This window comes from Myotis myotis, unplaced genomic scaffold (genome assembly GCF_014108235.1).
Source record: "Myotis myotis isolate mMyoMyo1 unplaced genomic scaffold, mMyoMyo1.p scaffold_m19_p_10, whole genome shotgun sequence".
Taxonomy (NCBI): domain Eukaryota; kingdom Metazoa; phylum Chordata; class Mammalia; order Chiroptera; family Vespertilionidae; genus Myotis; species Myotis myotis.
The window spans coordinates 40066420-40093721 of record NW_023416314.1 but is presented as its reverse complement, the minus strand read 5'-3'; the positions used below and the strand labels follow the sequence as shown (position 1 = coordinate 40093721).

General features: G+C 37.1%; 1 protein-coding gene across 5 annotated transcripts in view; it reads right to left on the bottom strand.

The window, feature by feature from the left end:
- Positions 1-27302, bottom strand: part of FCHSD2 (FCH and double SH3 domains 2) — a 178160-nt gene that overhangs the window by 85007 nt on the left and 65851 nt on the right. For 4 of the 5 annotated variants that reach the window (XM_036325062.1, XM_036325061.1, XM_036325064.1 and 1 more), the window contains 5 exons: positions 24379-24455; positions 16164-16308; positions 8018-8151; positions 3307-3361; positions 2053-2181 (listed from right to left, as the gene is read on the bottom strand). In XM_036325062.1, the coding sequence (XP_036180955.1) occupies positions 2053-2181; positions 3307-3361; positions 8018-8151; positions 16164-16308; positions 24379-24455 (540 nt within the window). Of the gene's footprint in view, positions 1-2052; positions 2182-3306; positions 3362-8017; positions 8152-16163; positions 16309-24378; positions 24456-25373; positions 25516-27302 lie in introns of those variants that run through there. The other variant, XM_036325065.1, reaches the window with a different exon arrangement.

Sequence of the window (27302 nt, the reverse complement as noted above, 5' to 3'; positions counted from 1 at the left end):
AAAAAAATGATTCTAGCTAGGGCATTATAACCTTAACAACAATTCAAAAACTAGACATTTTCAAGAAAGGCACTAAAGGGCCAGCCACTCTACTGTCACTTCAATGACAGAAACTTACTAAGAGGCTAACAGCATGATTAATGGGAGTTTTCCAATACTGCAGACTATAGAATTAGCATGAGAAAGAAAACGAATTAACATGCACAACAGGAAAATTAAGATATACTTTCTTATTTTTTTAGGTATAAGAACTGCCTCTATTTTTATCACTTCAGTACCCTTTAATATTTCATGAAATGAGTAATCTGAAGCAGAGCCTACCCAAATGCTGATCAAATACATACATGCACGAGAGCAGACCGGGCCCATTAACCATTTTTTTTTTTTTTTGGCAGAGGGCAAATACCTAAAATAATACAGTACCTTTCTTTCCTGGTTTATCAAAGACCATACATAGGATTTTAAGTAAGAAAACGTTTTGGCTGTAGATTCAATTTAAAGAAACATAAAGATTTTGTTTTTGCTTAACCTAATATAATATTCATTTTAAAGTATTCAAAAAGGAAAAATACAGTTAACGGCTTTGACTTAATAGTAAATCACAATCTTAAGTGAAACCTGCACTAAAAATCCTATCCTATATAATAAAAGGCTAATATGCAAATTGTCCCCTTGACCGGGAGTTCGACCAGGGGATGAGGCCGGCCCACCAATCGCCTGTGGCCCCTCCCCTGGCCGGCCCGGCCCAATTGGCACAGGCCAGCCAGACCCCACCTGTGCATGAATTTGTGCACTGGGCCTTTAGTCTTTAATAAATAGGTTGTATGAAACCATGTTATAATGGGAGGCCAAATCTCCAGTTGGTCCTTGTAAGTCTGAAGCACTATGTAAGATACTAAAGCACCCAATAAGATACTAAAATGCCTAAACCTCTAGGTACTTTTCATGGGAAAAAGTATGCAAAGTTCAAAACGATCCCTTGTCTCTCTCACCACCTGTATTCTAACCAGTGGGTCAGAAAAGGATAGAAGCTAGGAAACGTGTAATTCAGGCAGTGAAAAAAAAAAGGCATTAAAAAACTTGTAATATGATACTTCTTAGTCCAGTTTGACTCTCTCTGCCACTCCCATTTTTCCCTCAAGCTCCCAGGAAATGTCCTATCTTTACTCTCAAGGAAAGAACTTGTCGTTTCTGGACAGAGTTTATCTGTCCCAGAGTCAGTGTTAAAAAAAAAAAAGAGTGCCCACTCCTGTTGCATCCCCATTCTCAACACCTTGGATTCATAAAGCAAAGAATTCAATGAAAACAATGTATTTGATAATCATTAAGGACAAAGTATTTGAGAAGATGGGTTGAAAATTTAGAGAAAGAATAATCAAATGTTTGGGTTCTTGAGAAGACAAAAGAGAATGAGATATAATTCAAAGCAGAACTTATCTGCCAGCAATAAGGGGAAACTTGGTGGCCGGTTAAAAAGTTTTCTTCTCTTCCACTCCCTTTCCTTAAAGTTAGTGCAAGTCAAAGATACAAATAGTGTATAAATAGGGACAGACCAAGATTGAGTTTGGGCACACAAGAAACTGTAATCCAACCTATCTACATTTCAGAGTGATACTCAGGGCAGAGGTATTGTCACATAACTTACTAGACACCTTTTCTTAGAAGTTTTTCCATAGGTACCTCAAAAACCATAAAATAGTGATGTTCAAGTTTACCTATCAATGAAAAGTTATAGAATTTTTTAAAATATAAGCTTTTAAAAATAATCTTATTTTATATATTAATAACCTTCATACAGTAAATATCTGCCGCTACTACGGAATAATACAATCCTTTACTATGATTTGGCTTTAAACATGTTCTTACACTAAAAATTAATTCAGAATTACCTAAAACAGAGATTACCCAAACAAGATCAAGTATATTCCAACAAAATGCAAAGTAGCCTGGATGCTATTCTATAGACTCAATCCCATGTACTGAACACCCAATTCGTCAGTTATTTTTGTCTTTAATGAAACCAAATTACCACAGATATTAAGGCTGTTTTACCTTCATAATGTTAACTAAATCTGTTTGATAGTAGCGATCCTGGTGTGCATTTGCTGCTGCTAATGTAAGAAGATAATCATTCCTTGCATGGGTAGCTTTGGAATTACACTCAGATCGCCGGGCTTTTAACTATAACATAATAAAAGAAAAAAAAAATCAGTGCAAACTGGTATTACAGTGCAAAACATTACCTCTCTTAGTTGGCAATTAATGGCTCCTCAACAAGAGTAAAGGTCACGTGCAGAAACATTTATATGCATACAAAACTATTCAACACTATTGAGGAAATAAGTAAACAGTACCTAGAACTGTTAAATATGGTAAGAGTGTTTTTCAAATATTTGTTATTTATACTTATCATACTTCCAAAGCTTCTTAGAGAACTTTAAAGTATTTTGTGTGTTTTATCCGAATGGGAAAATAAAGGTTCCCAAATTAACTACCTTATTGTTTTTTTTTTGTTTTGTTTTTTAAATATATTTTATTGATTTTTCACAGAGAGGAGGGGAGAGAGATAGAGAGTTAGAAACATCGATGAGAGAGAAACATCGATCAGCTGCCTCCTGCACATCTCCTACTGGGGATGTGCCCGCAACCAAGGTACATGCCCTTGACCGGAATTGAACCTGGGACCTTTCAGTCCGCAGGCCAACGCTCTATCCACTGAGCCAAACCGGCTTCGGCAACTACCTTACTGTTATTGTCAAAGACATGGGTAATTCTGTTGGAGATAGAAAATTGTTTTTAAAAATTCAGTACTATTAATGTGCCAAAAGAACTGCATTCCCGATGGGAGCCTGGTAGCCAAAGCCAGGCCACTAAGCTTACCTATCAAGTACTTCACCCCTGAGGGCCCCACAGGAAAAAAACACTTGCTACTAGGAATTTGTGGCCCAGAATTTCTGCTCAGGGTCTACATATCAATGAAATGGATTTTATAGAGCGTTTTAAAGCCCGTGGACTAAGTCTCTTGTACTAAGAATTAAAAACATAAGGATACCTAAGCAGATCAAGTATAGAAACCTATCTGTAAAGCAATCTTGAGAAGCAAGCACTGTCCAAAGTGTTGACACCTGGGTGAAATCCGCCTCGAGCCCACTGAACTGGGAAGGAAAGTTTTCCCCAAAGTTAATGACTTTAAAACACTTCCCTAAATTAGTTGAAAATAATTGACCTCCATCATCAAGACATAATTCTTTTATTTTTTTTGAAGATAAGGTTCTCAATTGTGAAATATAGTTTTCAAAAACTCACCTTCACACTTGCCTTCTGTAAACTGATTCTTGATTGGAAAAGACTAAGTTTAGATCTGTTATAAAAACAGAAAAATATGGTTAATAAAACTATCAAATTTTATCATAAAGTGATTAAGTATTATAATTACTAAATTTTTTAAAGTTACCCTTTTCCACAACACTATTCTAAAAGAGAACTAAAAAAATGGAAAAACAAGATCAGTGATTATTTTCCTTTATTTTACTACAGGAAGAATGTAATGTAATGAAACAGGAAATACTGAGATTAATAAAATAAAATATCCTGAATGACAAAAAAATCAACTAGATAAATCCAATATAAAGGTATTTCATAAAAAACAAGAGTCATCAATCTATAGGTAATTTCCATATTTTACAATTACTCATACTTCAGTTCCTACAAGGAAAGCTTAAACCCAGGAATAACCAACCTATGGAGGCAAAGATTAGCAGGCTTTCAGGGCAGTGTGTGATAGGCTGCGACAACGCCATGAAGCAATCCACAGTATGATAGTGACCGGACTCTAGCAAGTCTTTAATTCCATTATTTCTCACATTAAAAGTTCTTGTTTGGGTGCCTGCCTGTGTGCCCTCTTTACTCTTAATATAGTATTTGCAACACAATGAGAAAGTCCCTGGACTCTCTGCCCTATATGGTGTGTTTTTTTTTATTAGTGCATGGATGTGCAATACTTTATTTTATAATCTCCTATTCATGAGCAGTTGGGTTGTTTCTAACTTTTTGCTTTTTTAATTTTATACACACACACACACACACACACACACACACATATATTTTTTTCTTTACTGAATAAGATATTACATATGTGTCCTTATTCCCCCATTGCCCCTCCTCCCCACTCATGCTCTCACCCCCCCCTGGTGTCTGTGTCCATTGGCTAGGCTTATATGCATGCATACAAGTCCTTTGGTTGATCTCTCCCCCTAACCGCCGCCCTCCCCTACCTTCCCTCTGAGGTTTGACGGTCTGATCAATGCTTCTCTGTCTCTGGATCTGTTTTTGTTCATCAGTTTATGTTGCCCTGTATGGTTTTGTTCTATTTTATCTTCTCCCAATCTGGTGTCATGATTTCCCTCAATCCCTTTTAGTATGGGAAGGGAACCATAATCTAAAAATTAGTAGTTAAAATATGTTGGCTTTACCCAAACAACCAGAGATAACAAGAAGAAAGTCAATAGACAACTGCTAAGAAACAATTAACATTCCTACAATCAGTGAATTTTGAAGCTGCAAAGTTTGTCTTGAGTGCAGTGTCATGGCGATTGCAGTGGAGAATTCAACGCATGTTTTGGCAGCTGAGCCATACTCTGAAGCTGCAGACCACAGGGCAAGCAGGTCCCTGCAGAACAGATGTGACAAGGACAGAAAAAGCAGCCTCTCACTTTTCTAATGAGAGAGAAACATTTAAGGATGTACACACATATGCATCACAACTACTTCCCCACTGTTAAAAAAAAAATTGGGTCCAAGATATTCTTGCTATTTTCTACCTTGCCATATTCATACTTCATGGGGGTTTTGGTTTTTATCAATTATATTCGTTTTCATTTTAATCTAGAAAAACAAAGGCCGCACACTTTAAAATTTGAGAGGGCCCATTCAGGTGTGGGGGGTTCTCAATTATCCTCTTTTTTGTAGCCATTGTCCAAATAGTATGAGTTGCACTTCGATTTTCCAATATAAGGTTTTAAGTTTCTGGCTTCTGCTTCATTTATGAATCCTCATATAATTCTTGTATGGTACTAAAGTAGGTAATCGATAGAATAATACAGTCCCTGTCCTCAATGATTACTATTTAGAACAAATAAGATAGATATATATATATATAATGAACTCTTCCTCATCTACCTTCCAAATGTTAACGTCACTTAGGGTTCCAACTCAACCTCCCATCTCATTTTCTATATGATTTCATCCCTATACCTATCATCTGAAAGGCAATTAACCCCCAGATTCTCATCTGAGAATGAGTTACATGACTCCCTACAAAACACATTCATACCAATGGTCCACAGGTTTTGTAGAACCTTCATATCCAAATCGGAACTCACCTTTGCCTTCAAATGATATCCCTCTTCCTTTGAGGTACATATCTCTCCTAAAGTGCACATCTCACCAACAGTCAAATCATTTATCAAATGATATGTACTCCAGTTTTCACATCCCCATTCCTGATCTTCCTTCTCATCTTTACTCAGAAAAATCATATTCGTTCTCCAAGACTCTGTTCAAACATCACTTCTATAAAGGTTTCCTTTTACATTAGGCAAAATGAGTCTACTTTCCATGCTTACATATTACCATACTAGAGGCCTGCTGCATGAAATTTGTGTACTCTGGGGGAGAGGGATCCCTCAGCCCAACCTGCACCCCTCTCACAGTCCAGGAGCTGTCAGTCGGACATCCTTAGTGCTGCCGCGGAGGCGGGAGAGGCTACTGCCACAGCTGCTGGGCTCAACAGCTGTGAGTCCGACTTCTGACTGAGCGGTGCTCCCCCTGTGAGAGTGTCTGCCCCCTGGTGGTCAGTGTGCGTCATAGTGACAGCTCGTTCCACTGTTCAGTCGATTTGCATATTAGCCTTTTATTATATAGGACAACTACTGCAAATAAATTAGTTACTAGGTAAGTGTCTTTAGGCACTTAGTTTCTTTAAGTTTACTGGGAATAAACAAATCATAAAATCACTTTTAAATATATTAGTCTTTAACTATAGGCTTTAAACTTCTTTAGGGCACAAAATTTAATCTTACTCATATCTGTACCCATAGCACCCAAGATAAAGTAATTATTCAATAAACAAGTAGTGAGTAAAGATGAAAAGGCATTTCTTACTCTGCAGTTAATTTTCCAGGAAAGTTACACACTGAAAATGTCCAATTCATATCCCCTTTGAATTTGAGCCATGTCAGAAGGAGTTCCTTTCAGTCAGCATCTGTGACCATTTGACCCTGTCAAACCCACACTTCTCAGGAACAGCCCTCAACTGTCCTCATTTTCACCCTGTAGGCCCTGCCTAGAGTATGTATTTCTGTATGTGCTACAAATCAGTCAACTCTTTGTTCTAGAATCCCTGAGAGTTTTGTTTTTTTAAAAAAATATATTTTATTGATTTTTTACAGAGAGGAAGGGAGAGGGATAGAGAGTTAGAAACATCGATGAGAGAGAAAAATCCATCAGCTGCCTCCTGCACACTCCCTACTGGGGATGTGCCCACAACCAAGGTACATGCCCTTGACCGGAATCGAACCTGGGACCCTTCAGTCCACAGGCCGACGCTCTATCCACTGAGCCAAACCGGTTAGGGCTCCCTGAGAGTTTTAACAAACAAGTTCCATAACAGGATATTCCTAATGGAGATCACTTGATCTAAAAAATTTTGGTTCTTGTTGGGAAGATGGGTTCATTCCCTCTACAAGAAATATTTATATGCTGACAAAAATAAAGTAATAAAGACAATACATTAAATCAGGGAAACAGTAAATAGAAAATATATTTCCCAGTAACATTAAGTACTTTATGAACATTCAATTACCAAACCTTGGTAGCACATATACTTCCCAGGAGTCCTTAAATTTTCACAAGATACTTATGAGGTTCTTTAATTTCTTGCAGATAAAAAACATATTAGGAAGATACTCCCCACACCTTACTAGTCTGTACAAGTGTTCATAGCCTTTCTGATTTCATAACTCGGAGTTCAGACCCCTAGATTTTGCATCAGTGAGCAGTGAATGGGAGTCTTAGCTCTCCTCACAGACCTCTTCAGAGTTCCATTCTAGGATACAGGTTTTTTTTTCTTAAAAACGTATCTTTTCTCAAGTTGTCATTGCAACTCTACTGCTTGCTTCATTATCTCTTGCTATTACCCAATGCCATTTCCTTCTTTTCCTAATTATTCTCAAAAGAATGAATTTGTGCCCTGACCGGTTTGGCTCAGTGGATAGAGCGTTGGCCTGCGGACTCAAGGGTCCCAGGTTCGATTCCGGTCAAGGGCATGTACCTCGGTTGCGGGCACATCCCCAGTAGGGGGTGTGCAGGAGGCAGCTGATCGATGTTTCTCTCTCATCGATGTTTCTAACTCTCTATCTCTCTCCCTTCCTCTCTGTAAAAAATCAATAAAATATATTTTAAAAAAAATGAATTTGTAAATCACAAATGCAGATGTAAAATTCACAAAGTTGCTGAAGCAGACATAAAAAAGCATATATACTAGAATTTCACATAAGAGGAAAACTGTGCCAGGGGCAGGGTCTCTACACTGAGGTCAGTGTCCTTGTTCACGTGATGTGTCCATGGTCCCTCCCTCAATGACATGCTGACGACGAGGGATTTCCAACTACAATTGATTTAGAGTCTAGAGAAAAATAAGGCTCTGAAACCCTGATATTCAGACACCATACCAACTCTAACTAGACTTTTGCTAAGATTTCAATACAATATTCATTTGTCTTCTTTAGATAACTCAATTTAATGTAAAAACTGACTAATCAAATCTTCTCATTTGGCTATAGTATTTTAAGTAAAATCAGCTAATACAAAAAAATTTTTGCTCTGAAGTACACTTATAGGTCAGATGAAACCAACATAACCTAAGAATGAGTCTATGCCTGATATTAATAGAAAACAAAGGATTGGCAAAAATAACATTTATTTGCATAATCACTTTTTCACAAACGCTAAAACATACTTTGCCTCGATGTCAGCTTTCTCTCGTACTGCATGAGCCATCTGTTCAGTCTCAAAGTACTTCTTTTTGCCTTTAGCTAAATCTTTCACTGTCTCTTGTAATTCAGTTTGGATCTTTGTCAACTGGTCCACACACTGTAAAATAAAAAGTTCAATTATTATGATTTTAGTTTGGGGCTCACATGAATTAGTTTGTCCCAAGGCCTATGCGCTCTCCCCTTAGGATGGAAGCCCAGGAGAAGAATCAGCACTTCTGGTCTCCTTCAAACTGCAGATCCAAATCCAGCGGACAGCTGGTACTCCCAACTGCACGTAATGTACGGCCCAGTGTCACAGTCTGCTGAACAACTGTGTTCTGGGAAATAACCTCTGAGTGCTGATGACTGACATTAAGGTAAGACAAGAGGAGCAACAATGAACATGCTTTTACTGTTGGAGTTCTCATGGCAATAAAGGTAAAATAATAAAGCAATTCTGTGTTTCTTCATAATCTTAATAAAGTTTCTATATGTTTGGGGAACCAGTGGTGCAAAAGGTACTGAAGAATTCACCTCTAGAAAAGAAGTGAAATCTGAGAAGTCTGACGTTTGATAAGCCCAAGATGGAGAGAAGCAAGAAAGCTGGGTCCCACAATAATAATTACTACTCAAAACTATCCTCAACTCTTTGGATGCACATATACATTCTGGAAAGAATAGACATAATAACACCAAGCAATGTTTAATCAATAAACTCCTGTTATACACTGAGGCCAAAGTAGCACTATTTTGGGACCCTTCTGGATATCCAAAAGGGAATAATTTTCCCTGGTTTAAAACAAACCACTGAAAAGTTTCACCAGCCTGAGGCCAGTTCAGAGTAGCCCCCAATGAAAATCTTGTGAGCCTGGAACAGCACAGACAGTGCTTGGCGGACACTGATAAAAGCCCAGCAAAGCAGGAAGAGACATTGGTGAGGGCCTCCACAGGCTGAACAGTGTGGAGTAGAGCAAGGACATCGGGAGAGCAAGGATAAACTTAAACTTAGCCATGTGACATATAGGACAGAATTTCCCAGAAATTGTAGGTGTCAAGAAAGGTACTCCTTTACAAGAAGTGAGCGATCTGGAAGGTTCCCTGTGGGTACATGTATTGAGCATTTAATAATTGCCAGGCTGTGAATAAAGGGTTAAGAAAACAGACCTCTTTCCTTCTGCATAAAAACTGGAGCTTTAGGTCTGTGTTTCAATGGAAACCTGATAAGAACAGTGTCAACTCAATTACTCAACAACAATGCTTATGAACCCTGATAGGTAAATTGCATCAACTGGGAAAAACTGTAAATGAACTATAAATATCTTGGCATTGGGCTTGAGTATGGTGATTCCTGGGTCTGGATGTGCCCCCTGCAGGGACCTTGGAAGCTCTATCTCTAGAGCTGTAATAAGATATTTTAGTCTCCTTTAGAGCCTGTGGCTACCCCTGTATATGTGAGTCTCATTCCCTCCCCCCAGACATGTCTCCTGGGGACCAGAGTAACTCTGGTTGGCTGTGTAGACTGAGGTATACACTGGTGGAAGAACTAATTGTATTAATGTTGGATGCCACCCTACTGGTTAATTGTGTTCCCTGTCCTAATGTCCTTCTGAGTAAATATGCCAGATGTGGCCTGGGATAATCATAACAGTCTGAATACTTAACTACAATGAAGAAGATTCCCTGTGGGCATTGTACAGGCACAATGCATTATGCTTAGCACTTAATGGGCATTTTTACATTTAGTTCTTGAAACAACTCAGTGATAAAATTATTCATATTATTAGTCCCATTTTAAGAAGGGGATACAAATAGGTTAAATAATTTACCGTAAGTCATACAGTGAGGAAATAATTATATCATTTACCATGTAACCTATTATAGTATCTACTCCAGTTTTGTGATAACCATGTTTTTAAGGTCTAATATAGAGATATTTTATCTTAAAATAGCAAACTTTTAAAAATGTTGATATATCATTTACTTTATATAAAACTCACCTTTTTAAAGTGTATAATGCAGTGGTTTTTAGTATATTCGCAACGATGTTAAAACCATTACCACTATCGAATTCCAGAACATTTTAAAAAACCAAAAAAGAAACTCGATTACATTTACAAGTAACTCCCCATGTCCCCCTACCATAGCCCCTGGCAACCACTAATCTACTTTCTGTCTCTATGAATTTCCTATTCCGGACATTTCATATCAACGGGAGCATAAAATATATGGCCTTATATGTCTCATTTCTTTCACTTGGCATAATGTTTTTAGGGTTCATCTATGTAATACTAAGCATTAATGCTTCTACTCTTTTAATGTCTGAAAAATATTTCATTGTAAAGACATACTTAAATAGTAAGGTTTTTATCTTGCAGAAAAATCTTTTTCTCCTTAATTTTAAGTCCTTATCACATACAAACCTCTTGTTTAATAAATAATACCATGACGACCTGACAATCCCACAGAGAAGTGATAAACATCCCAATAATGCCATGTTTACAGGTGTGAAGAGCTGAAGAGAGTGCTCCATGGCTACAATTAGATATTAAGAACTCAAACTGGAGCATGGTCTGAAAGATACAATTGTGTTTCATGGGAAAAAGAAATCAATTATTTAAAAGAGGAATCAGGTGTAAGGCATATATGTCTATAATGTTCATCCAAACAAGCTTGGCCTCAGAAAAACTAATCAATGAAGGGAAGCCCAAGAGTCCTATAGTGATATATATGCAATGAAACGGTCTGCTAATCTATTTTGAGAGGAAACTAAACATAGTAGGTCAAAGGTTTTCCAGGGGACTACAACCATGTGGAAAGGGTCTCAGTATATCCATACAAATTGAATACCATGGGCACCTATACATGAGAACAAGACAGCTCTCCTTAATTATGGGTGACTAAGCAACTAATGAAGATTACTTAATTCATTTTCATCTATAAAAGGGTATTAATTAGAGCTACCATATGACCCAACAATCCCTCCTTTGGGTATCTACCTGAAAAATTTGAAAATATTTATTTGTAAAGATATATGTAACCCTATGTTCACTGGAGCATTATTCACAGGAGCCAATACATGGAAACAACCTAAGTGTCCTTCATGGATGACTGGATAAACCAGATGTGGTACATACAGTATATGTAATGGAATATACTCAGCCATAACTAAGGATAAAATTTGAGATAATATGGATGGATTTTGAGAATATCATGCTAAGTGAAATAAGCCAGACAGAACAGTATAAGAACCATATGATTTCACTCATGTGTGGGATATAAAAGAAAGCAACAAATGAACAAACAAAACAAACTCATAGACACAGGCAAGAATATAGTGGTTACCAGAGGGGAAGAGGCTGCGAGAAGAGAGTAAAGGAGATCAACTATATGGGGACAGAAGGAGACTAGATTCTGGGTGATGAGCACACAATGCAATAAGCAGATGATGCACCAAAGAACTGGACACTTGAAACTTACATAAATATTGAACAATGCCACTCAAAAGGCTTCTATTTTCTCTATGTACCACAGTATCAGATGCACTTTATGATAGTTCTTATCTTTAAAAAGATTCTCAAAACTCTTATAAAATTCTGGTTGATTCTATTCCAACTTGCTTTTTCCCCTTTACATATGTTTCTAAGATACTAGTTATTAAACTACTAGAGATAGCCTATGTTTACACTGAAGAGATCTCTTGTAATCCTTTCTTCCCTACAACCAAATGTTCTCCATCACCCAAGTGAGCTATTCAAGTCAGAGTAATTAGGGTTTTTCTTCAAAGGAAAGTGCTCTCTACGTAGCAAAATGCCAAAAATATTTATTTTTAAAAAGTCATAAAATTTAATTTGCATAGGAAAAGATTACCTAGGGCTTTCTTTCCAACTTCTAAAATAAATTTCGTCTGTGGGAATCTACTTTTCTGGGGTGGACTATTATATACTTAAAAAGAAGCTTAATGTTGCCTATGTTAAGAAAAGCCCAGCTTTCCCCCAAGAGTTACCAGCACTGAGCAGACAGAATCGAGTGTATAAGTTTACATTAAGGCTAAGGGATCATATAAAATGATGACAAATTTGGATATTATAACTTAGATCGTAGTAAAGAAATTTTAAAAAGTATGACCTCTGAGTATGACACGGAAAGAATATAGATAGAGAGATAGATGGATAGATAGGACAGGTAGACTTGCTAATAACTTGAAAGCAGAAATAAAAATAAAAGTAACTTGGGCCAGTACATCCAAGTCCTACAAACTAGTAGGTTCTCTGACCCAGTAGTCATGTCCTGGAAATTTACCCTAAAAAAAATAACTGGAAAGAACAAAGTTAACTTTCATTGCAGATTATTGTTATGATTAAACAGAGGTATGATGAAATAAAGTAGCATAAATGAAAAAGTCATTCAGAAATAATAAAAAATAAGCATAAAGGTTGTACAGAAATATGACGAGTTCCAGTCAAGATGGAGGTATAGGTTAACATGGTACTAGGAACCTCCATAATTACATCAAAATTACAACTAAATTACAGAACAACTATCATTCAGAACACCTGAAATATGGCTGAACAGAAGTCCCATAACTAAGAATATAAAGAAAAAGCCATATCAAGATGGGTAGAAGGGGCAGGGATACCGAATGGGTTGGTCCTACACCATGTGTGGTGGTTAAAAACCAGGAGAAATATCTCAACTTCAGAGGTCCTCCACTAAGGAGCGAAGGGTCCCAGGGGCCCCACATCAGAACCCCCAACCTGCGGAAAAGTTCCCGTGCCAGGAAGAAAAGTCTCTCTAACTTCTAGCTGTAAAAGCCAGTGGGGATTGAGGCTGAGGGAGACAAAAGTTGGCTGGAGTCCCAGGCAGTTCCTCTTAAAGGGCCCATGCACAGACTTACTCAGACTCACTTGCTCTGAGCTCCAGTACTGGGGCAGCAGCTCCAAAGGCACCAGGGGAAGAACTGAATTGTCTGGCTTCAGGGCAAGGGCTAAGGGGCAGCTTCCTCCCAGACAGCAGTGCTGGAAGAGGCCATTGTTCTTTTTCTGAGCCCTAACTCCACCGAGCCAGCAGGCAGGCCCCATATCTGAGTCTCCATTAACTTGGCTTACAATGTTCACCCCAACCTGGTGAGTCCCTGAGACCCTGCCCCCCCCAACTTGTGGGCCCACCCCTGCTATTACTAGTGGCTTTTCCATACAAACAGCTTCTCTCGGCTCATGCTTCAGACTTTTCTAAAATCTCCCAAGTTAGCAGCATCTGGCCTCTGTGTGCTCCTAATTACTGCTAAGTGGCCCCAGTCCTAGCACTAGTGGTAGCCAGCCTAAGAAGAAAAAGAAAAAGAAGATGTCGATGGTTTAGCTGTTCCTATATGGAGTTAGTTGTCATAAAGTTTGGGAGGTACAATTGGAGAGGCCAATTGCAGTGGCCATCTGTTGCTTTTGTTTGTGAATGTTTCTTTGGGAACCCATCTCCATTTTCCTTTGGAGAATCTCTTTCCCCATTTTTAGTCCATGTAGTTTATATGACGATTGTAACTCCTGCCTGGAGTGGGTGGGCTGTGAGCCAAGATGACCCAATGAGTTTCAATTCTGGTGGTTTTGTTAGAACTACTAGAAAAATAGAAAACATGGAATGGCTAGCTATAAGATTTTAAAATCTGGCACTTTGGGGGCCACCTTGTGGAGAGAGTTGCTAAAGAATGAAGCCACTGGAGAAGGCACAGCTAATGGATGGGAAGGAAAAAACTAAATTCTAATATTATTATTTGAACACCTGGATCCACCCCACCTGGATTCCATCCATTTTGAAATTTACAAGCGAATACATTTTCATCTTGGCTTAAATGTCTGAAGTTGGTTTGTGTCATTTATAATCTCAGAGTTTTGACAGTTAGCCTAATATGTACCTAATGTTTAACAATTGCTTAGATGAAACATAAGCATGATTATCAGCTCTAATATAAAACAAGTTAATTCACATATGAGGGCTTGTCAAATCTCACCAAACATTCTTTGGTCTGGAATGTTGGTTACATTCAGGTCAGAGACTATTCTACCAATGGAAGAAAAAAAGTAAAAGAGGTAAAATCTTTCAAAATATTCTGATAGTGAAAAAGGTGGAACATTCCAGTAATTCAGTTAGATTTGTTGAAAGCACTGATATTTGAAACATGGTATTGCCAATTAGGAAGTTACAATATTATTCATTTCCTGTCTTTTCTTAGTATGCACAAATGGGTATATGTATATACATATACAAAATATTTTCTTTAAAATCAAAGCACTGTTTGGTCAGTGGTTATATAGTTTATTCACCATGTTTGTTTTAAAAAAGGTATTTGATCAAAGATAAAAAAGTGCATTCTTATAACGTATGTTAAGATCAACTGATATTATCTGACCGCTCGAAAGAGATTAAAATTTTATATACACACAACATACACTTAACATACTGATATTATGCTTTGACAAAAAGGAAGATTAGTGTTTGTTGCTTTTTGTTTGTACAAAAGTTCTGAAAATCCAAATGACAATTAGAATCAAAATACTGGATGGCTTCTGAAACATTATATTCTTAAATAATTACCTTAATATCTTCTAAAGTATTAATAATTCCCCAAGAAAAATTTAATTGCTTCTTAGGTATCATGATAATCTCTATTTTTGTAACTCTATTTCCAAAAATGACATAATTCCATTACCTATTTCCAATAGCAAGCCTTTCATAAAAATCACATTTAATAATGAATTTTCTGTGAATTTTTAATTTCTGCATAATCAAAGAAAGATCTATTTGAAAACTTTTACTTTTACATAAACAATATCCGTGGTCGGCAAACCGGGCTTGCGAGCCACATGCGGCTCTTTGGCCCCTTCAGCGTGGCTCTTCCACAAAATATCACGTGCGAGCACGCACATAAAGTGCGATTGAAACTTCGTGGCCCATGCCCAGAAGTTGGTATTTTGTGGAAGAGCCGGTATCTTGTGGAAGAGCCACACTCAAGGGGGCAAGGAGCTGCATGTGGCTCGCGAGCCGCGGTTTGCCGAGCCGCAGTTTGCTGACCACTGACCTATATAATTAAACTTTAGAGTATATCATTTTTGGTAATTTTTGGTAATAACTTTATATTTTGTCAAAAAGTGTCAACTTCTTTTAAATCATTATGCAAAATGGCTTAAATTGAAGCTATATTGAATTTTTTTAAGACTCAGTGAGATTAATAAATTTTAACTATTTTAATATACACCAAACTATACCAATGTTGTAAAACTATAATCTATTTACTTAAGCTAAGTTGAAAATTAATACTTAAGTATTTACAGAACTTTCAGAATGTCCACATATTAAATTTACACTCACCATTGTCAGTTAATAAAACACAGTAGTTAGAAAGTACATGTTGTAATCAGAAAACCATGTTGAAATCAGAATTGTGATCAAATAGGAAAGCTCCAAGTATTAAATGCAATCTATATATATAAAAAGCCAGCGATCATAATGACCATAACGACTGTAACGACTGGTCATTATGACACCCACTGTGGCCAGCAAACCAGTTGATTGGGGGGTGGGTGGGGCCAGTCGGCCAACCTCGTGGCCCCTCCCCCCTGCCCCTGATTGGACTCTCCCACTCCGATTAAGAGCGGGGCTGGCTGGCCAAACGCTCCCTCCTTTCCCCCTGGCCACCCCTGCCCCCAATTAGCCTACCCCACCATGATAGGCCCGCAGCCCCTCCCCCTGGCCGGCCCACCCCTGATTGCACCCCCCACCCCATTTGGGGGCGGGGATGGCTGGCCCACCACCCACAGCCCCTCCCCATGGCCAGCTCCACCCCCAATTGGCCTCCCAACCCCAATTGGGGGTGAGGCCCACCGGCCAATTGTCGGCCGCTCCTTCCCCCAGCCGGCCTGGCCCTCATCAGGCCCCGATCAGGGCGGGCTGGCCGGCCAACTTCCCACCATCTCCTCCTCCCGACAGGCCCAGCCCCAATCTGCCCCGATTGGGGCCCAGCCGGCTGGACCTGACCCGTGCACGAATCCATGCACTGGGCCTCTAGTTTAATATAATCTTGCAGATTACAATATAACACAGATATTAAAATGCATATAAGAAAAGGACAAATAGAAACAATACCCTTTTCAGTTGCTGTTCTTTTAAGCTTCTCACTGTCCTTGCAGGCTCAGAAATGAAGTTTTTATAGTTTTCACATATATTGATCCGAGACTGGGCTACCTGCATTGTTCCCTCGAGAAAAGATTTCCAAACAGGATACATGCTCCTAGGTTCAAAGAGGGACAGAAAAGCATTAGGTAGGGAAGAGAAAAGCTGTCTAACCTTTTTCTTACTGGTTAACACTGACAAACAGAAAGAATGTTGTCTTTATAGTTAAAAGTGTATTTACACTGGTTTATAGGAAGCACTATTTTTAGAATACATAAGTAGAAACACAGCATATACTCTCTCTCTCTCTCTATGGCTTAACAATTGGCTGTTTTGATTAATTAGTTATTCAGATTACTGGTTAAAGTGATACAAGGATTGCAATTCCAGACAAAGCTAACACTATAAAAACCAGTCAATAATTCAGCCTGTAGGACTTTCATAGTCTCAGGGTCATCATTATGAATATCAACTGTCATTATTTCAACAAGATATTTTCTTAATTTTATCGATGAAGTAATGAGACTCAGATTTAGAGAATTAAATCACATAAGAATGCAGCAGTACTGAAATACAGATGAAGGTTAGGTACATTCTATTTGAACTACATCATATTACTCTCACACAAACTGATGTGACACGGGGGGTGGAGAACAACTGCTTATGTGCTGGAGAAATCTATTTGTCTGACAAAAGAAGTCTATGGTATCATTGCTTAACAACTATTTCTCTGTTGCAATAATGCTTAGCCAGCATCACACTGTGGCTTGGCATCACTTCAAGCAAATCCCATTACCTTTACTTGATAAATGTGCTCAGCAATCTCTTGGGAAAGTCAAATAATTATTCACCTGTGTTTTTTTATAGCCAACTTCCTTTTCAAACCTTCTCTTCTACTTTGCTAAATGCCTTAGCCAGTTCTAGTATGACCCTACACTAGCTATAAACATATTTTATAACATAGCAGAATAATGGACGGTACTTTGTTTTATAAAATGAGATACATGCACTGATAGATTACAACATTCATCTCCTGAGATTTCCTTTCCTATGTCATGTGGATTTTCTATTATAGCAATGTATAGGACCATATGCTACATAAAATGCTAGCGGGGGGCGGGAGGGGGGGCGGGGGGGCAATGGATGATGGATGAAAACAAAACAAAAATTAGCTGGGCCCCCATCATAATTAGAACTAAAAAAAACCTTGAAACTATTTTTCAACCAAGGAAACAATTAATTTGTGCAAAAAATTAGTTTTTGTAATATGTCAAATGAATCAGTTTAGATGGGAATATTCATTTACTTAGATAGAAAATAAATAAATGAATCTTTGGAAAAAAGATTCAGTGTAGTGTGCTAGCAAAAACTACCAGCATAAAAGTACTGATGGACTCAGAGAACAGCAAAATCCATTTCCTCTAGGGCCTTACTGCATGACAATCAATGCAACCTGGGTGTGAACTCACACAGGACCTCCAAAGCAGTCCAAATAACTGATTTCCTCAAAGAATCAAAAGCTCGGTACTATGTTTTATAGTCCATTAATTTATATTAAAATACATTTTAAAATCCTAATAAAAATGAGAACACATATATTTTTTTAATCTCACAAAAAAATAGGTATACTTTTAATTCATTCACGCCAGATGGCTACTGTGTTGGTTGTTGTCACTTTTTAAATTTAACAATCTAAGGGAAAAGAGGTTAGTGCCCCTGACTAAATAGTCAGGCACTGCATGTTTTAAAAATTTTTGTGGCGCATCAGTGTGCCATGGCACACCGGTTGAAAACGCTGACCTAGGTGACTGTTGCTGATCCTTCAAATCTTGGCTTAAATGCAACTTCCTTAGGAAAGTCTTTTATGATCACCACCAAGCCGACCCACAAACTCAGTCAAGTCCCTCTCTGTTATTTGTTCACTTGTCTTGAGCATTTTCCCTTCAATTATAAACAGCGTTATGTAATTGTTTAAAGTCTGTCCTCACTATAGTGAAAATTTCATGAAGGCAGGGGTATATGTCATTCTCACTATTATATTCCTGGACCTAGCCCATGGCCTACTATTTAGAAAGATTATAATAATTATGCGATGAATGAAGAAGAGAAATAAATGGATGAATATATAAATTCATTTTATAATACTGTACAATGAGGCCTATACAATAAAAAATATTTTCATTATACAATTCAAAGGGAGATCTTTATAGAGTAACAGATCCGTAGTAGGCAATCATATTCTCAACAATGAGATACCATGGAAAACACAGAATTCAGTTACTAGTCAGTCAGAAGACCTGGGTTCAAGTTCTAATTTAAGGAATATAGTCATGTGTAACTTTTCACTTTACTTTCAGTTCCCCAACTGGCAAACAAAGCAATAACAAAAATACCTGCACAATGTAACTCACAGGGCTATTTTAACAATTAAATGCAAATGATGTGACACACAGATTCTTTTAAATGAATAAACAGCAACAGTAGCAGAATTGTAAAAGAGAAGCACTTCTTGTTAACACAGTAGTGGTAGTTCTAAGCTAGTGGTGGTTTTCATTCTGATTGGGGAAAAATAATGATGGCTTGTAGAGTGATTTAAAATTTTTATCTTATGTCACTAGGCTTCATATAAGTAACTCTGAAGCAGAAGGAAAGATATCAAGTATGTATGGTGTTTTATTATTCTGCTCAGGTCAGGAAATGAGGGTCAAAATTACAAAAGAAAGGAGAGAAATTATTTTAAGAACCTATCACATGCTAGTCACTATGTCATGTAGTTTACATTTATCATACCATTTAATTCTCATGATAACTTTGTAAGATAGGCATTTCCCCATTTTGCAGGACCATTTTGCAGAGAAGAAAAGTAAGACTTAGAAATGTGAAAATTTTCTAAGGCTATCCATCTGGAAAGTGCACTCCCATGGTCATAACCTAGACTTTGCCATTGCCAACAACTACCTCTCTGCTCTAACTCCAATTTAATTATCTATTTGCTGACCAATAACTCCTGTTTCCCCTCATTCCCTTTAGGATTATGACTCTAAGAATCACTCAACCCCATCAGAACACCCACAATCTATTTGATCCTACCCCCTTCCCACAGTCTCTCAAACCTGTCATGATCTCCTTTCTCAGCTCCTTAACCTACCTGGCTTCATGTCCACCATTATAATTACTTCCTCATGTACACTCTTACTATCCTCGCCCCCCTTTCTTTTCATCATTATAATCTACAAGTTCCAACACTGGTTAAATCAAAAATTCTGTTTATATCATATTGATGTCCGTGCAACAGAACGTTGCTGAGAAAACCATAATCATGCTGCTTGTTCTCACTATAAATTGATGTAAATAAATTCTACTAGCGCCTTAGTGCTACTATCCAGCAATCCTCCTCTGTTCCCCTAATCCACTTGTTATCTCACTGTTCTAAATAATTATTTTCTACCTTCTCCTCTCATCTCAAACTCAGACCCAGAAATATATCACCACACATCAAGCAGATTCTAGAAATGTGGTAAGTTCATAATCTAAGATTAATTTATACAGTAACTGATAACAAGGAAAAAGCATGGTGTTTAATAAATAAGTATTCATCTTGGCCTGTGTGGCTCCGTGGGTGAGCATCCATCTATGAAGAAGGTCATGGTTTGATTCCCAGTGGGGGCTCATGCCTGGGGTTATGGTCTTAATCCCTAGTGGCGGGCGTGCAGGGAGCAGCCGATTAATGATTCTCTCTCATCACTGATGTTTCTATCTCTCTCTCCCTTACTCTCTGAAATCAATAAAAATATATTTTAAATAAATACATAAGCAAGCATTCAAGTATTGTTGTTATTGGTAGGAAGGGAGAGTATCCTGAGCCTAGACAACCAGGAAGGCAGGGAGGATGACTGACAGTAGTTCAGTTGAGGTGTGATATGAACTGCAATACAACTGCAGCCTGATGTGCCCAAGGGTTGGGAACCAAGGATGAAAGGAGAAATGGCAGACAAGGACAGGAAGGTCATTTGGAGCCAGGTTTCTCCATGGCTTTGAATATTTAAAAAAATTTCTTTTAATTTTATTTTATCCTCTTGGGAAGGAGAAACAATAGAAGATTTTCAAGCAGGGGAGTAACAGTAGGCCTAGAGATAGTGGTATTGTAGCAAATGAAATTGTGAAAGGCACCGATCAAGCAGAGAAACAGCGACTTAACATTCTTAAAAACAACAACATAAGATCTAGAAAGAAGTGAAAGTTGGAGACAGCTGACTTTTTGGTTCCCAAGATGAAGACTTAATAAAGCATATGATCATTACTAGTTTATAGGCAATATTTAGAGACAGGGATAGAAATAAAGAGTACTTAAAGCAGTCACAAGAGAACTGAGGGAACTTTAAGAAACATTTACAGAGAAAGGACTTGCTATGGTTTGAATGTTTGTAAACCCTCCCACCCTCACCTCCACAATTCATATGTGGAAATCCTAAACTCCCAAAGGTGATGTTATTAGGAGATAAGGCTTTTGGGGACTGATTGGTCATAAGTCAGATTAGTGTCCTTGTAAGAGAGACCGCACAGAGCTCCCAAACCCTTTCCCCATATGAGGACAAACCAGAAGTTGGGAAGTTTGCAATTCAGAAAAGAGACTTCACTAGAACCTGACTATGTCTCGGACTTCCAGCCCCCAGAACTGTGAGAAATAAACTTCTGCTATTTATAAGCCACCCCATCTATGGAATTTTGTTATAGCAACCTGGACAAAGACAGAATGAAAACCTGTCCTCAAAGATTTAAAAAAAAGGACCAAGAAAAAGTAGTGTTCCAGAAGTTCAGTTTCTAGGCAAATGGAGGTAGTTTAATGGCATTAAATGGTGCATGTATTATCAGGCTGGCAATTTTTTTTAAAAGGACTTATCACATGCCCTATTGGTAAAAAATGAAAAGGAATAGGCAATTTGAAATCAAATATGAAGAAATGTAATATATGGGAGGGGGGGGTGTGCAAAAATAGGTTTACAGTTGTTCGTATGGAAAAATAATGCAATAATTAACAAATAATAATACAAAATAAATTCTGTGTTTTGCATACTCACAACTGTAAACCTACTTTTGCCCCATCCCATATATTGACACAGAGTTTATGAAGGATAATTTACAATACTATCATTTTAAATATATAACCCCTTTGACCCAGCATTTCCCCCTCTATCAATTTACCCTATAAATACTTTCAGTCCACAAAGACATAACTGTGTGCATACATGAGTTATCCACTGCAGCATTATTTTGCAATAGTAATAAACTAAATAACCACCAACAGAGAAATGAATAACAAAACTACAATTTACTCATACTATGACACTAGCACAGCCTGAATGTACTGGCATAAAAAGAGGTCTAAAACCTCCGTAAGTGAGTGTATGAGCAGGGGGGAGGTTACAGAAACATCCTTTATAATAAAGAGCTAGGGGTGGGGCGGGGTCTCAGGGAATCAACAGGGCGGAGCAAACAGAAAATAAATAAATAAAGAGCTAATATGCTAATTAGACCAGACAGCAAAGCGATCTTCCTGAAGGACCAGTGGGCGGGGGGCAGGACCACAAGGGCCAAGCCCCTTGTACAAATTTCGTGCATCAGTTCTGTTAAAAACAGCAAAACTGTGTATGTTCAATTGTGCATCATACCAGAAAATATGGAAGAAAAGACCACAGGCTTTTAGCAGCAATTACTCTGGGGGAGTACAAATATGAGTGGAAGAAGCTTGGGAAAAGCGGGGGCTACACTTTATACTGTTACACATGCTACAAACATGCATTTCTTGGGCAAGAATTTGTAAACTACCAATTCAAATACAAATATAAAAAAAAAGTTAAAAGGAAAATTTTAAATGACTAGAATGAAAACTATAATAAACAAACAAAAAATTGGCAATTACCATTCTCACCCTGGATCCTGATTTCTCTCTACTGTTTTTTTCACAATGGTACAACCATCCTCTTAGTTGCCTAAGTTAAAAAACCGAGGAGTCATTCTATAGTCCTTCCTTTCTCTTTTTCCCTCTACTGCATTCTTCACCAGCAGATACTGATCAAGTGCTTTCTATACTCCAAGAGCTATTTTAGATATTGAGAAAACTATTTTATAGTTTGGTAACTACAGAAAATCTCTTATAGTTTGTCTCAAAACAAATTCCACACACACACAGACACACACACACACACACACACACACACACACACCCTCTGCCAAATCAATTCCAAGTTCTCTAGCTTCAGTTTTCTAAGTATAACTGAAATTTCCCCCACAAACTACTTTCTACTATAATTTCCAGGGTTCAAGTACAAGACAAGGGATTAAATTCTTGCAATTCTATTCTTTCCAAAGTCTTCTTCACATCCCTCTAATCCACTTTCATACTATTACTAAGTGAAGCTGAACATGCTACTCCTCTTGTGGGAATCTTCAATCGTTCTATTATCTTCTTGGTAAAAGAAGAAACTGATATGCAAAGTCCTTCATGATGCCTTTCTACGTATCCTCCCAAAACTCCTCTCACCCTCTAACCCATGGACTTCACACCACGCTGAACTGCTCACCGTTACCTAACATTTATATTTTCTCATGCCTCCATGCTTTTAAGGAATTTTTTCTGCTTAGGATTCCTTTTGCACAAACCTGGCAAACTCCTGCACATCCTTTAGAATTCAGCTCTAGAAGCCTCGTTTTCCTCTGCCGTTGCAATGCACCTATACTGCTACCAAATACTGCAACTATTTATAGTGGCTGCCTCCTGTAAGCTCCTCAGGACAGGCACCATTTCCTCTAGTCCAACCCTAAAATCTACTTCCACAGCTAGCGTGTAGCAGATATCTCACATCTATCTTATGGATAAAGAATGAATGAATGAATGAATGAATGAATGACTGCATGTCTAAGTAGCTGTGTGACCCTGAGTAATGCATGTAACCTGAGACTTGGTTTCCCAGTATATAAAAAGACTACATAATTTTTATGTACGTCATCGGATTGTTTTGTAGATACTCAAGAAAAATCTCTATTTTTGTTTATTTCCCTGTTTTCCTTTATTATTCTATGTAGCAACTACATGGATCTATTACTTATAGTATCATGCTACCTTCCAAGTTATCAGTCATTCCTGCAATTGTGAAGAACTATTAGGGTTTCTCCTGTACTTTCAATTTTCTAGCCCCATTAAGAAATTATCTGAGGATAAGATAATTATCTGATGACTTCATATACAGACTCAACCACACACTTTAATATGAGTTCTTAATTACTCTGGTTTCTCTGCTATTGTTTCATGGGCATTAGTCTTAACTCCAACCAGACAGCAAACTCTGAAATCTGTCTTTGACTTTTGGTTCCCGCAACACTACGTCTTGAGCACAAACACCAAAAGTACTTCTAAATTAATCTCAAAAAATATATTAATTTCTAAACAAAATTATAAATACTTTAAAGATATATATATTACTGAGGACAGAATTTATGTTCTATTGTCATCTACCTTCTTTAAAATGTGTATGTGGGATACTGATTAGGCAATTTCTGGATACCTGTTTTTTAAATCAATCAATCAATCAATCAATCAATCTGTTTTTAAGTAACAAACAAACAAACTTAGAAAGTCTTTTCTCTTAAGCTCACAAAATCCCATCTTTCCAAATTTGTTTCAAAACAAAGAATCAGTAATCATGGTAGAACACTACAATCTTGTTTCATTATTGTTGCAATGTGTTTCATCTATAGGCTGCTGAGGAAATAATGCCTCATTATCCTCTACTCTCTTAAATTCAATATGTGGGTATTAATTAATTTTAAAAATGTAATTCTAGTCTAAGACATAAAATGATCTCTTTTATATAGATTACATATGTTGTGAAACATTAACATTTTTAATAATTTTGAAATTACATCTAAAAACAGCAGAAAAAAGAAGCAATTTTTTTTAACTGGAGTCTACATTATCCTCTATGTGACATGGCTCTCAGTGAAACCATTTTTTAAAAACAATGGGCAAGGGTGTTAAAGGCCTGGAGCAGGGCGGAAACTGCATAGAGGGGGACAATGAGGGGAAAAGGGGGCACATCTATAATAATCTCAACAATAAAGTCTTTAAAAAATAATAAGTACATACATAAATAAATAAAAACAACGGGCAAGAACTACTTAATTAAGGTACCTGTAATCATTCCGATCATCAGCTTTTATTCCAGGCCAATCTCTCTTCAGATATTGACTAGCCAACTTCTGGATACCCTGTTTAAAAAATACACATATTTTATAAAATAAGTATTGTGCTAAAAGGAGACTCTTTTCCTAAAATACAGTACTTAGCAAACCCCATCTTTCCAAATATAAATTTAATTCTGAAGTAAAGAATCAATGTTGAATGGTAGAACACTGTAACTTATTTCATTATTGTTACAGTCTTCTCATCTCCATTTTAAGGAAAACGGTGAGTATAATTATGAGAAAACTGAAAACTGATATGCTTTTTACTTCACCAGCCATTAAAACAAACTAACAGGGAGCACAGTTGTCCACCTCCATAAAGCTCCGATTACACAGTTTGACATCTCCATTTCCCGCCAGTCCTCTGCTGTGACATGTACTGCGTTTCTAAATTCCAGCAGCCAAATTTTAAGATACCAAGAAAGGTAGTAACACATTCAATTTGGAGCAAATACTCACTGGCTTATAAAATCAATGAATATTCTATACCAATACTTCTCAAGAGAGATTTTAAGGGGTTTTACTTTTTAAATAATACCATGGCACAAACCACTTCAAATGAAAAAAAAAATTGGCTTTACAAAGAAATATACCCAATTACCGTTATCAATACAACATGAACCAGAACAAAACAGAATATTTATCTATAATAGGTATGGTGGGTATCAAGATTTGAACAGAGAAGACTATTTTGCTGGCAAGCGAGGTTAAACTACTCACTCTAAATACAGAACATATTACCTTTATATGGGAACATACGTATTATACCAGGGACTGATTTAATGGATTAGAAATCATTAACTTTGGGATGCTCATCTCTATACATACAACTTTAAAAAGAATAAATAAAATGCTGAGATGAAGAACAATCACATTAATAGACGGCATACTCTAAGCAGAGGTTGCCCAAGAAAAATTAATGCTGTTCTCTCTATATGGTACCTTTTTACTAAGCTCTGCTGTCAAATCAATTTGGCTTCATTAAATCCATTGTTGAATTCTTCTGTTTTACCATTTCAATAGCCAAAGGGTAGTAGGAAATGTAGAGAAGCTCCTTGAATCTCAAGTTCCTCCTGAACTTGGTATGAGTATGGTTTCACTACTTCTAGGAATTGTGAATATATAACTGCATATCCACAATACTACCACTTACATAACTTGTACTTTGGGGAACCCAATTACTAACTCTTCCCTGAACATGTACAGTATTTTTTCACTTCTGCATCTTGTTATACTGTTCCTATTTTCGGAAAACATCTTTCCACCACTCCCATTCCTACTGGCCGAATTCTCACTGCCCCTCCTTTAAACTGACTTAAAAATTTTCAAAAGCATATATGAAAATGTGAGAAGTTTCACTGCCTACTCTATTTTAATAAAACTACATTTTATTAAAACAGAGATTATCATTCTTTCTGCATTTACTAGCTTGAATTCTTTTTAAAGACCTATCTCTCATTGAACAATTTGGTTATCTCAGAGTAAAGGCAAGATAAGTATTTGATTGTCCAGTTTTGGTCCTAAGGTGAACAATGAATTTTTAAAGTAATATTATGAACTCATATATTTTGAGTAAAAGATGTTTCAATTTATTGCAGTCGCTATTCTTTTCATCCGCTAATTGTTACATCTGTGGTCAGTGGGAGTCCCCTCAAGTTGGCTCCCATATCATGACTTTGATAGTTTGTTTTATAGTTCTTTTATAGATCTTCAATTAAGCTCGTTTTCCAAGGAATGCTAAGTCCTTTCAGAGAGAAACCACATTTAAAGACCACAATCTAGGCACTTCCTTATCCTTTGGGTCTGACTTTGTACCTTTCTCTAGAAGGCCTTTTCTAATCACTGTATACAAAGTAGCTCACCTTACAGCCAGTTACTTTCTCTCATACCATCCTAATCACTTATAATCCTTATTACACTGTTACTGTCTGGTTTAAATCAACATTATATATTAATGATGCTCAGGCAAACATGAAAACAAATTATATGTCTACTGCACCAGTTTTTGTCTGTTTACTGACTATAAACTTCATCAGGTAGGAATCTTGTCTTTTAAAAAAAAAATCACTGTCTTTAGGGTACAGCAGCAAAGAGCCTAACATGAAGTAGTTGGCAATAATATTCACTGACTGCATGAATAAATGCCACCTACATTATTTTATTTCTAATGTATAATGCCCAAACTCCTTTTGTGTTTTTGCCATTCTCAGAAATGTTTGGATCAAAATTTCCCTGGGGAAAAAAAAAATGTCCCTGGATCCTAATTTTCATATGCTCAAAGGGGGTGGGGGTGGGGGGCAGGGAACTATATCATATTTCTAAGCTTATGACCAGGTAGTTTTAATATAATAAATAATTTCCTTAGTAAAATTACAGTCAAATTTGACCTTCTCCACTATTGGGGGAAAACACATATGTACACTAAAGAGCAATTAAAAACAACAACAGAAGTTTACTCCATACTTAGCACTACACATTAAATTTAGTGAAGGTTCAAATGAGTCAAGTTCCCTGAATTCAAAGAATTCATAATATGTCAACAGATGTAAGAAGCAGATCAGGTAAATTGGGAGACAATACATAGGTTACTGCCAAATAAATGGCAATATGTGATATAAGTACACAGATGAAGAAAAGATCACCTGAAATTTACTTAACAAATTACATCTAAATGATATGATAGTGACTTTTTCAGTTTAATCACTGCTTAAGTTGTCAGAGAATACTTAATACAGAATATGAGATATAACATGAGGACTGAATTATATAAAACAAATGAACTTAACAAGCATTTCAAAACATTTATTCCTCTGAACTCTGTAAGGCTTTGTTATAACCACAGAGAAATTTGACACTAAGAGTATACAGAAT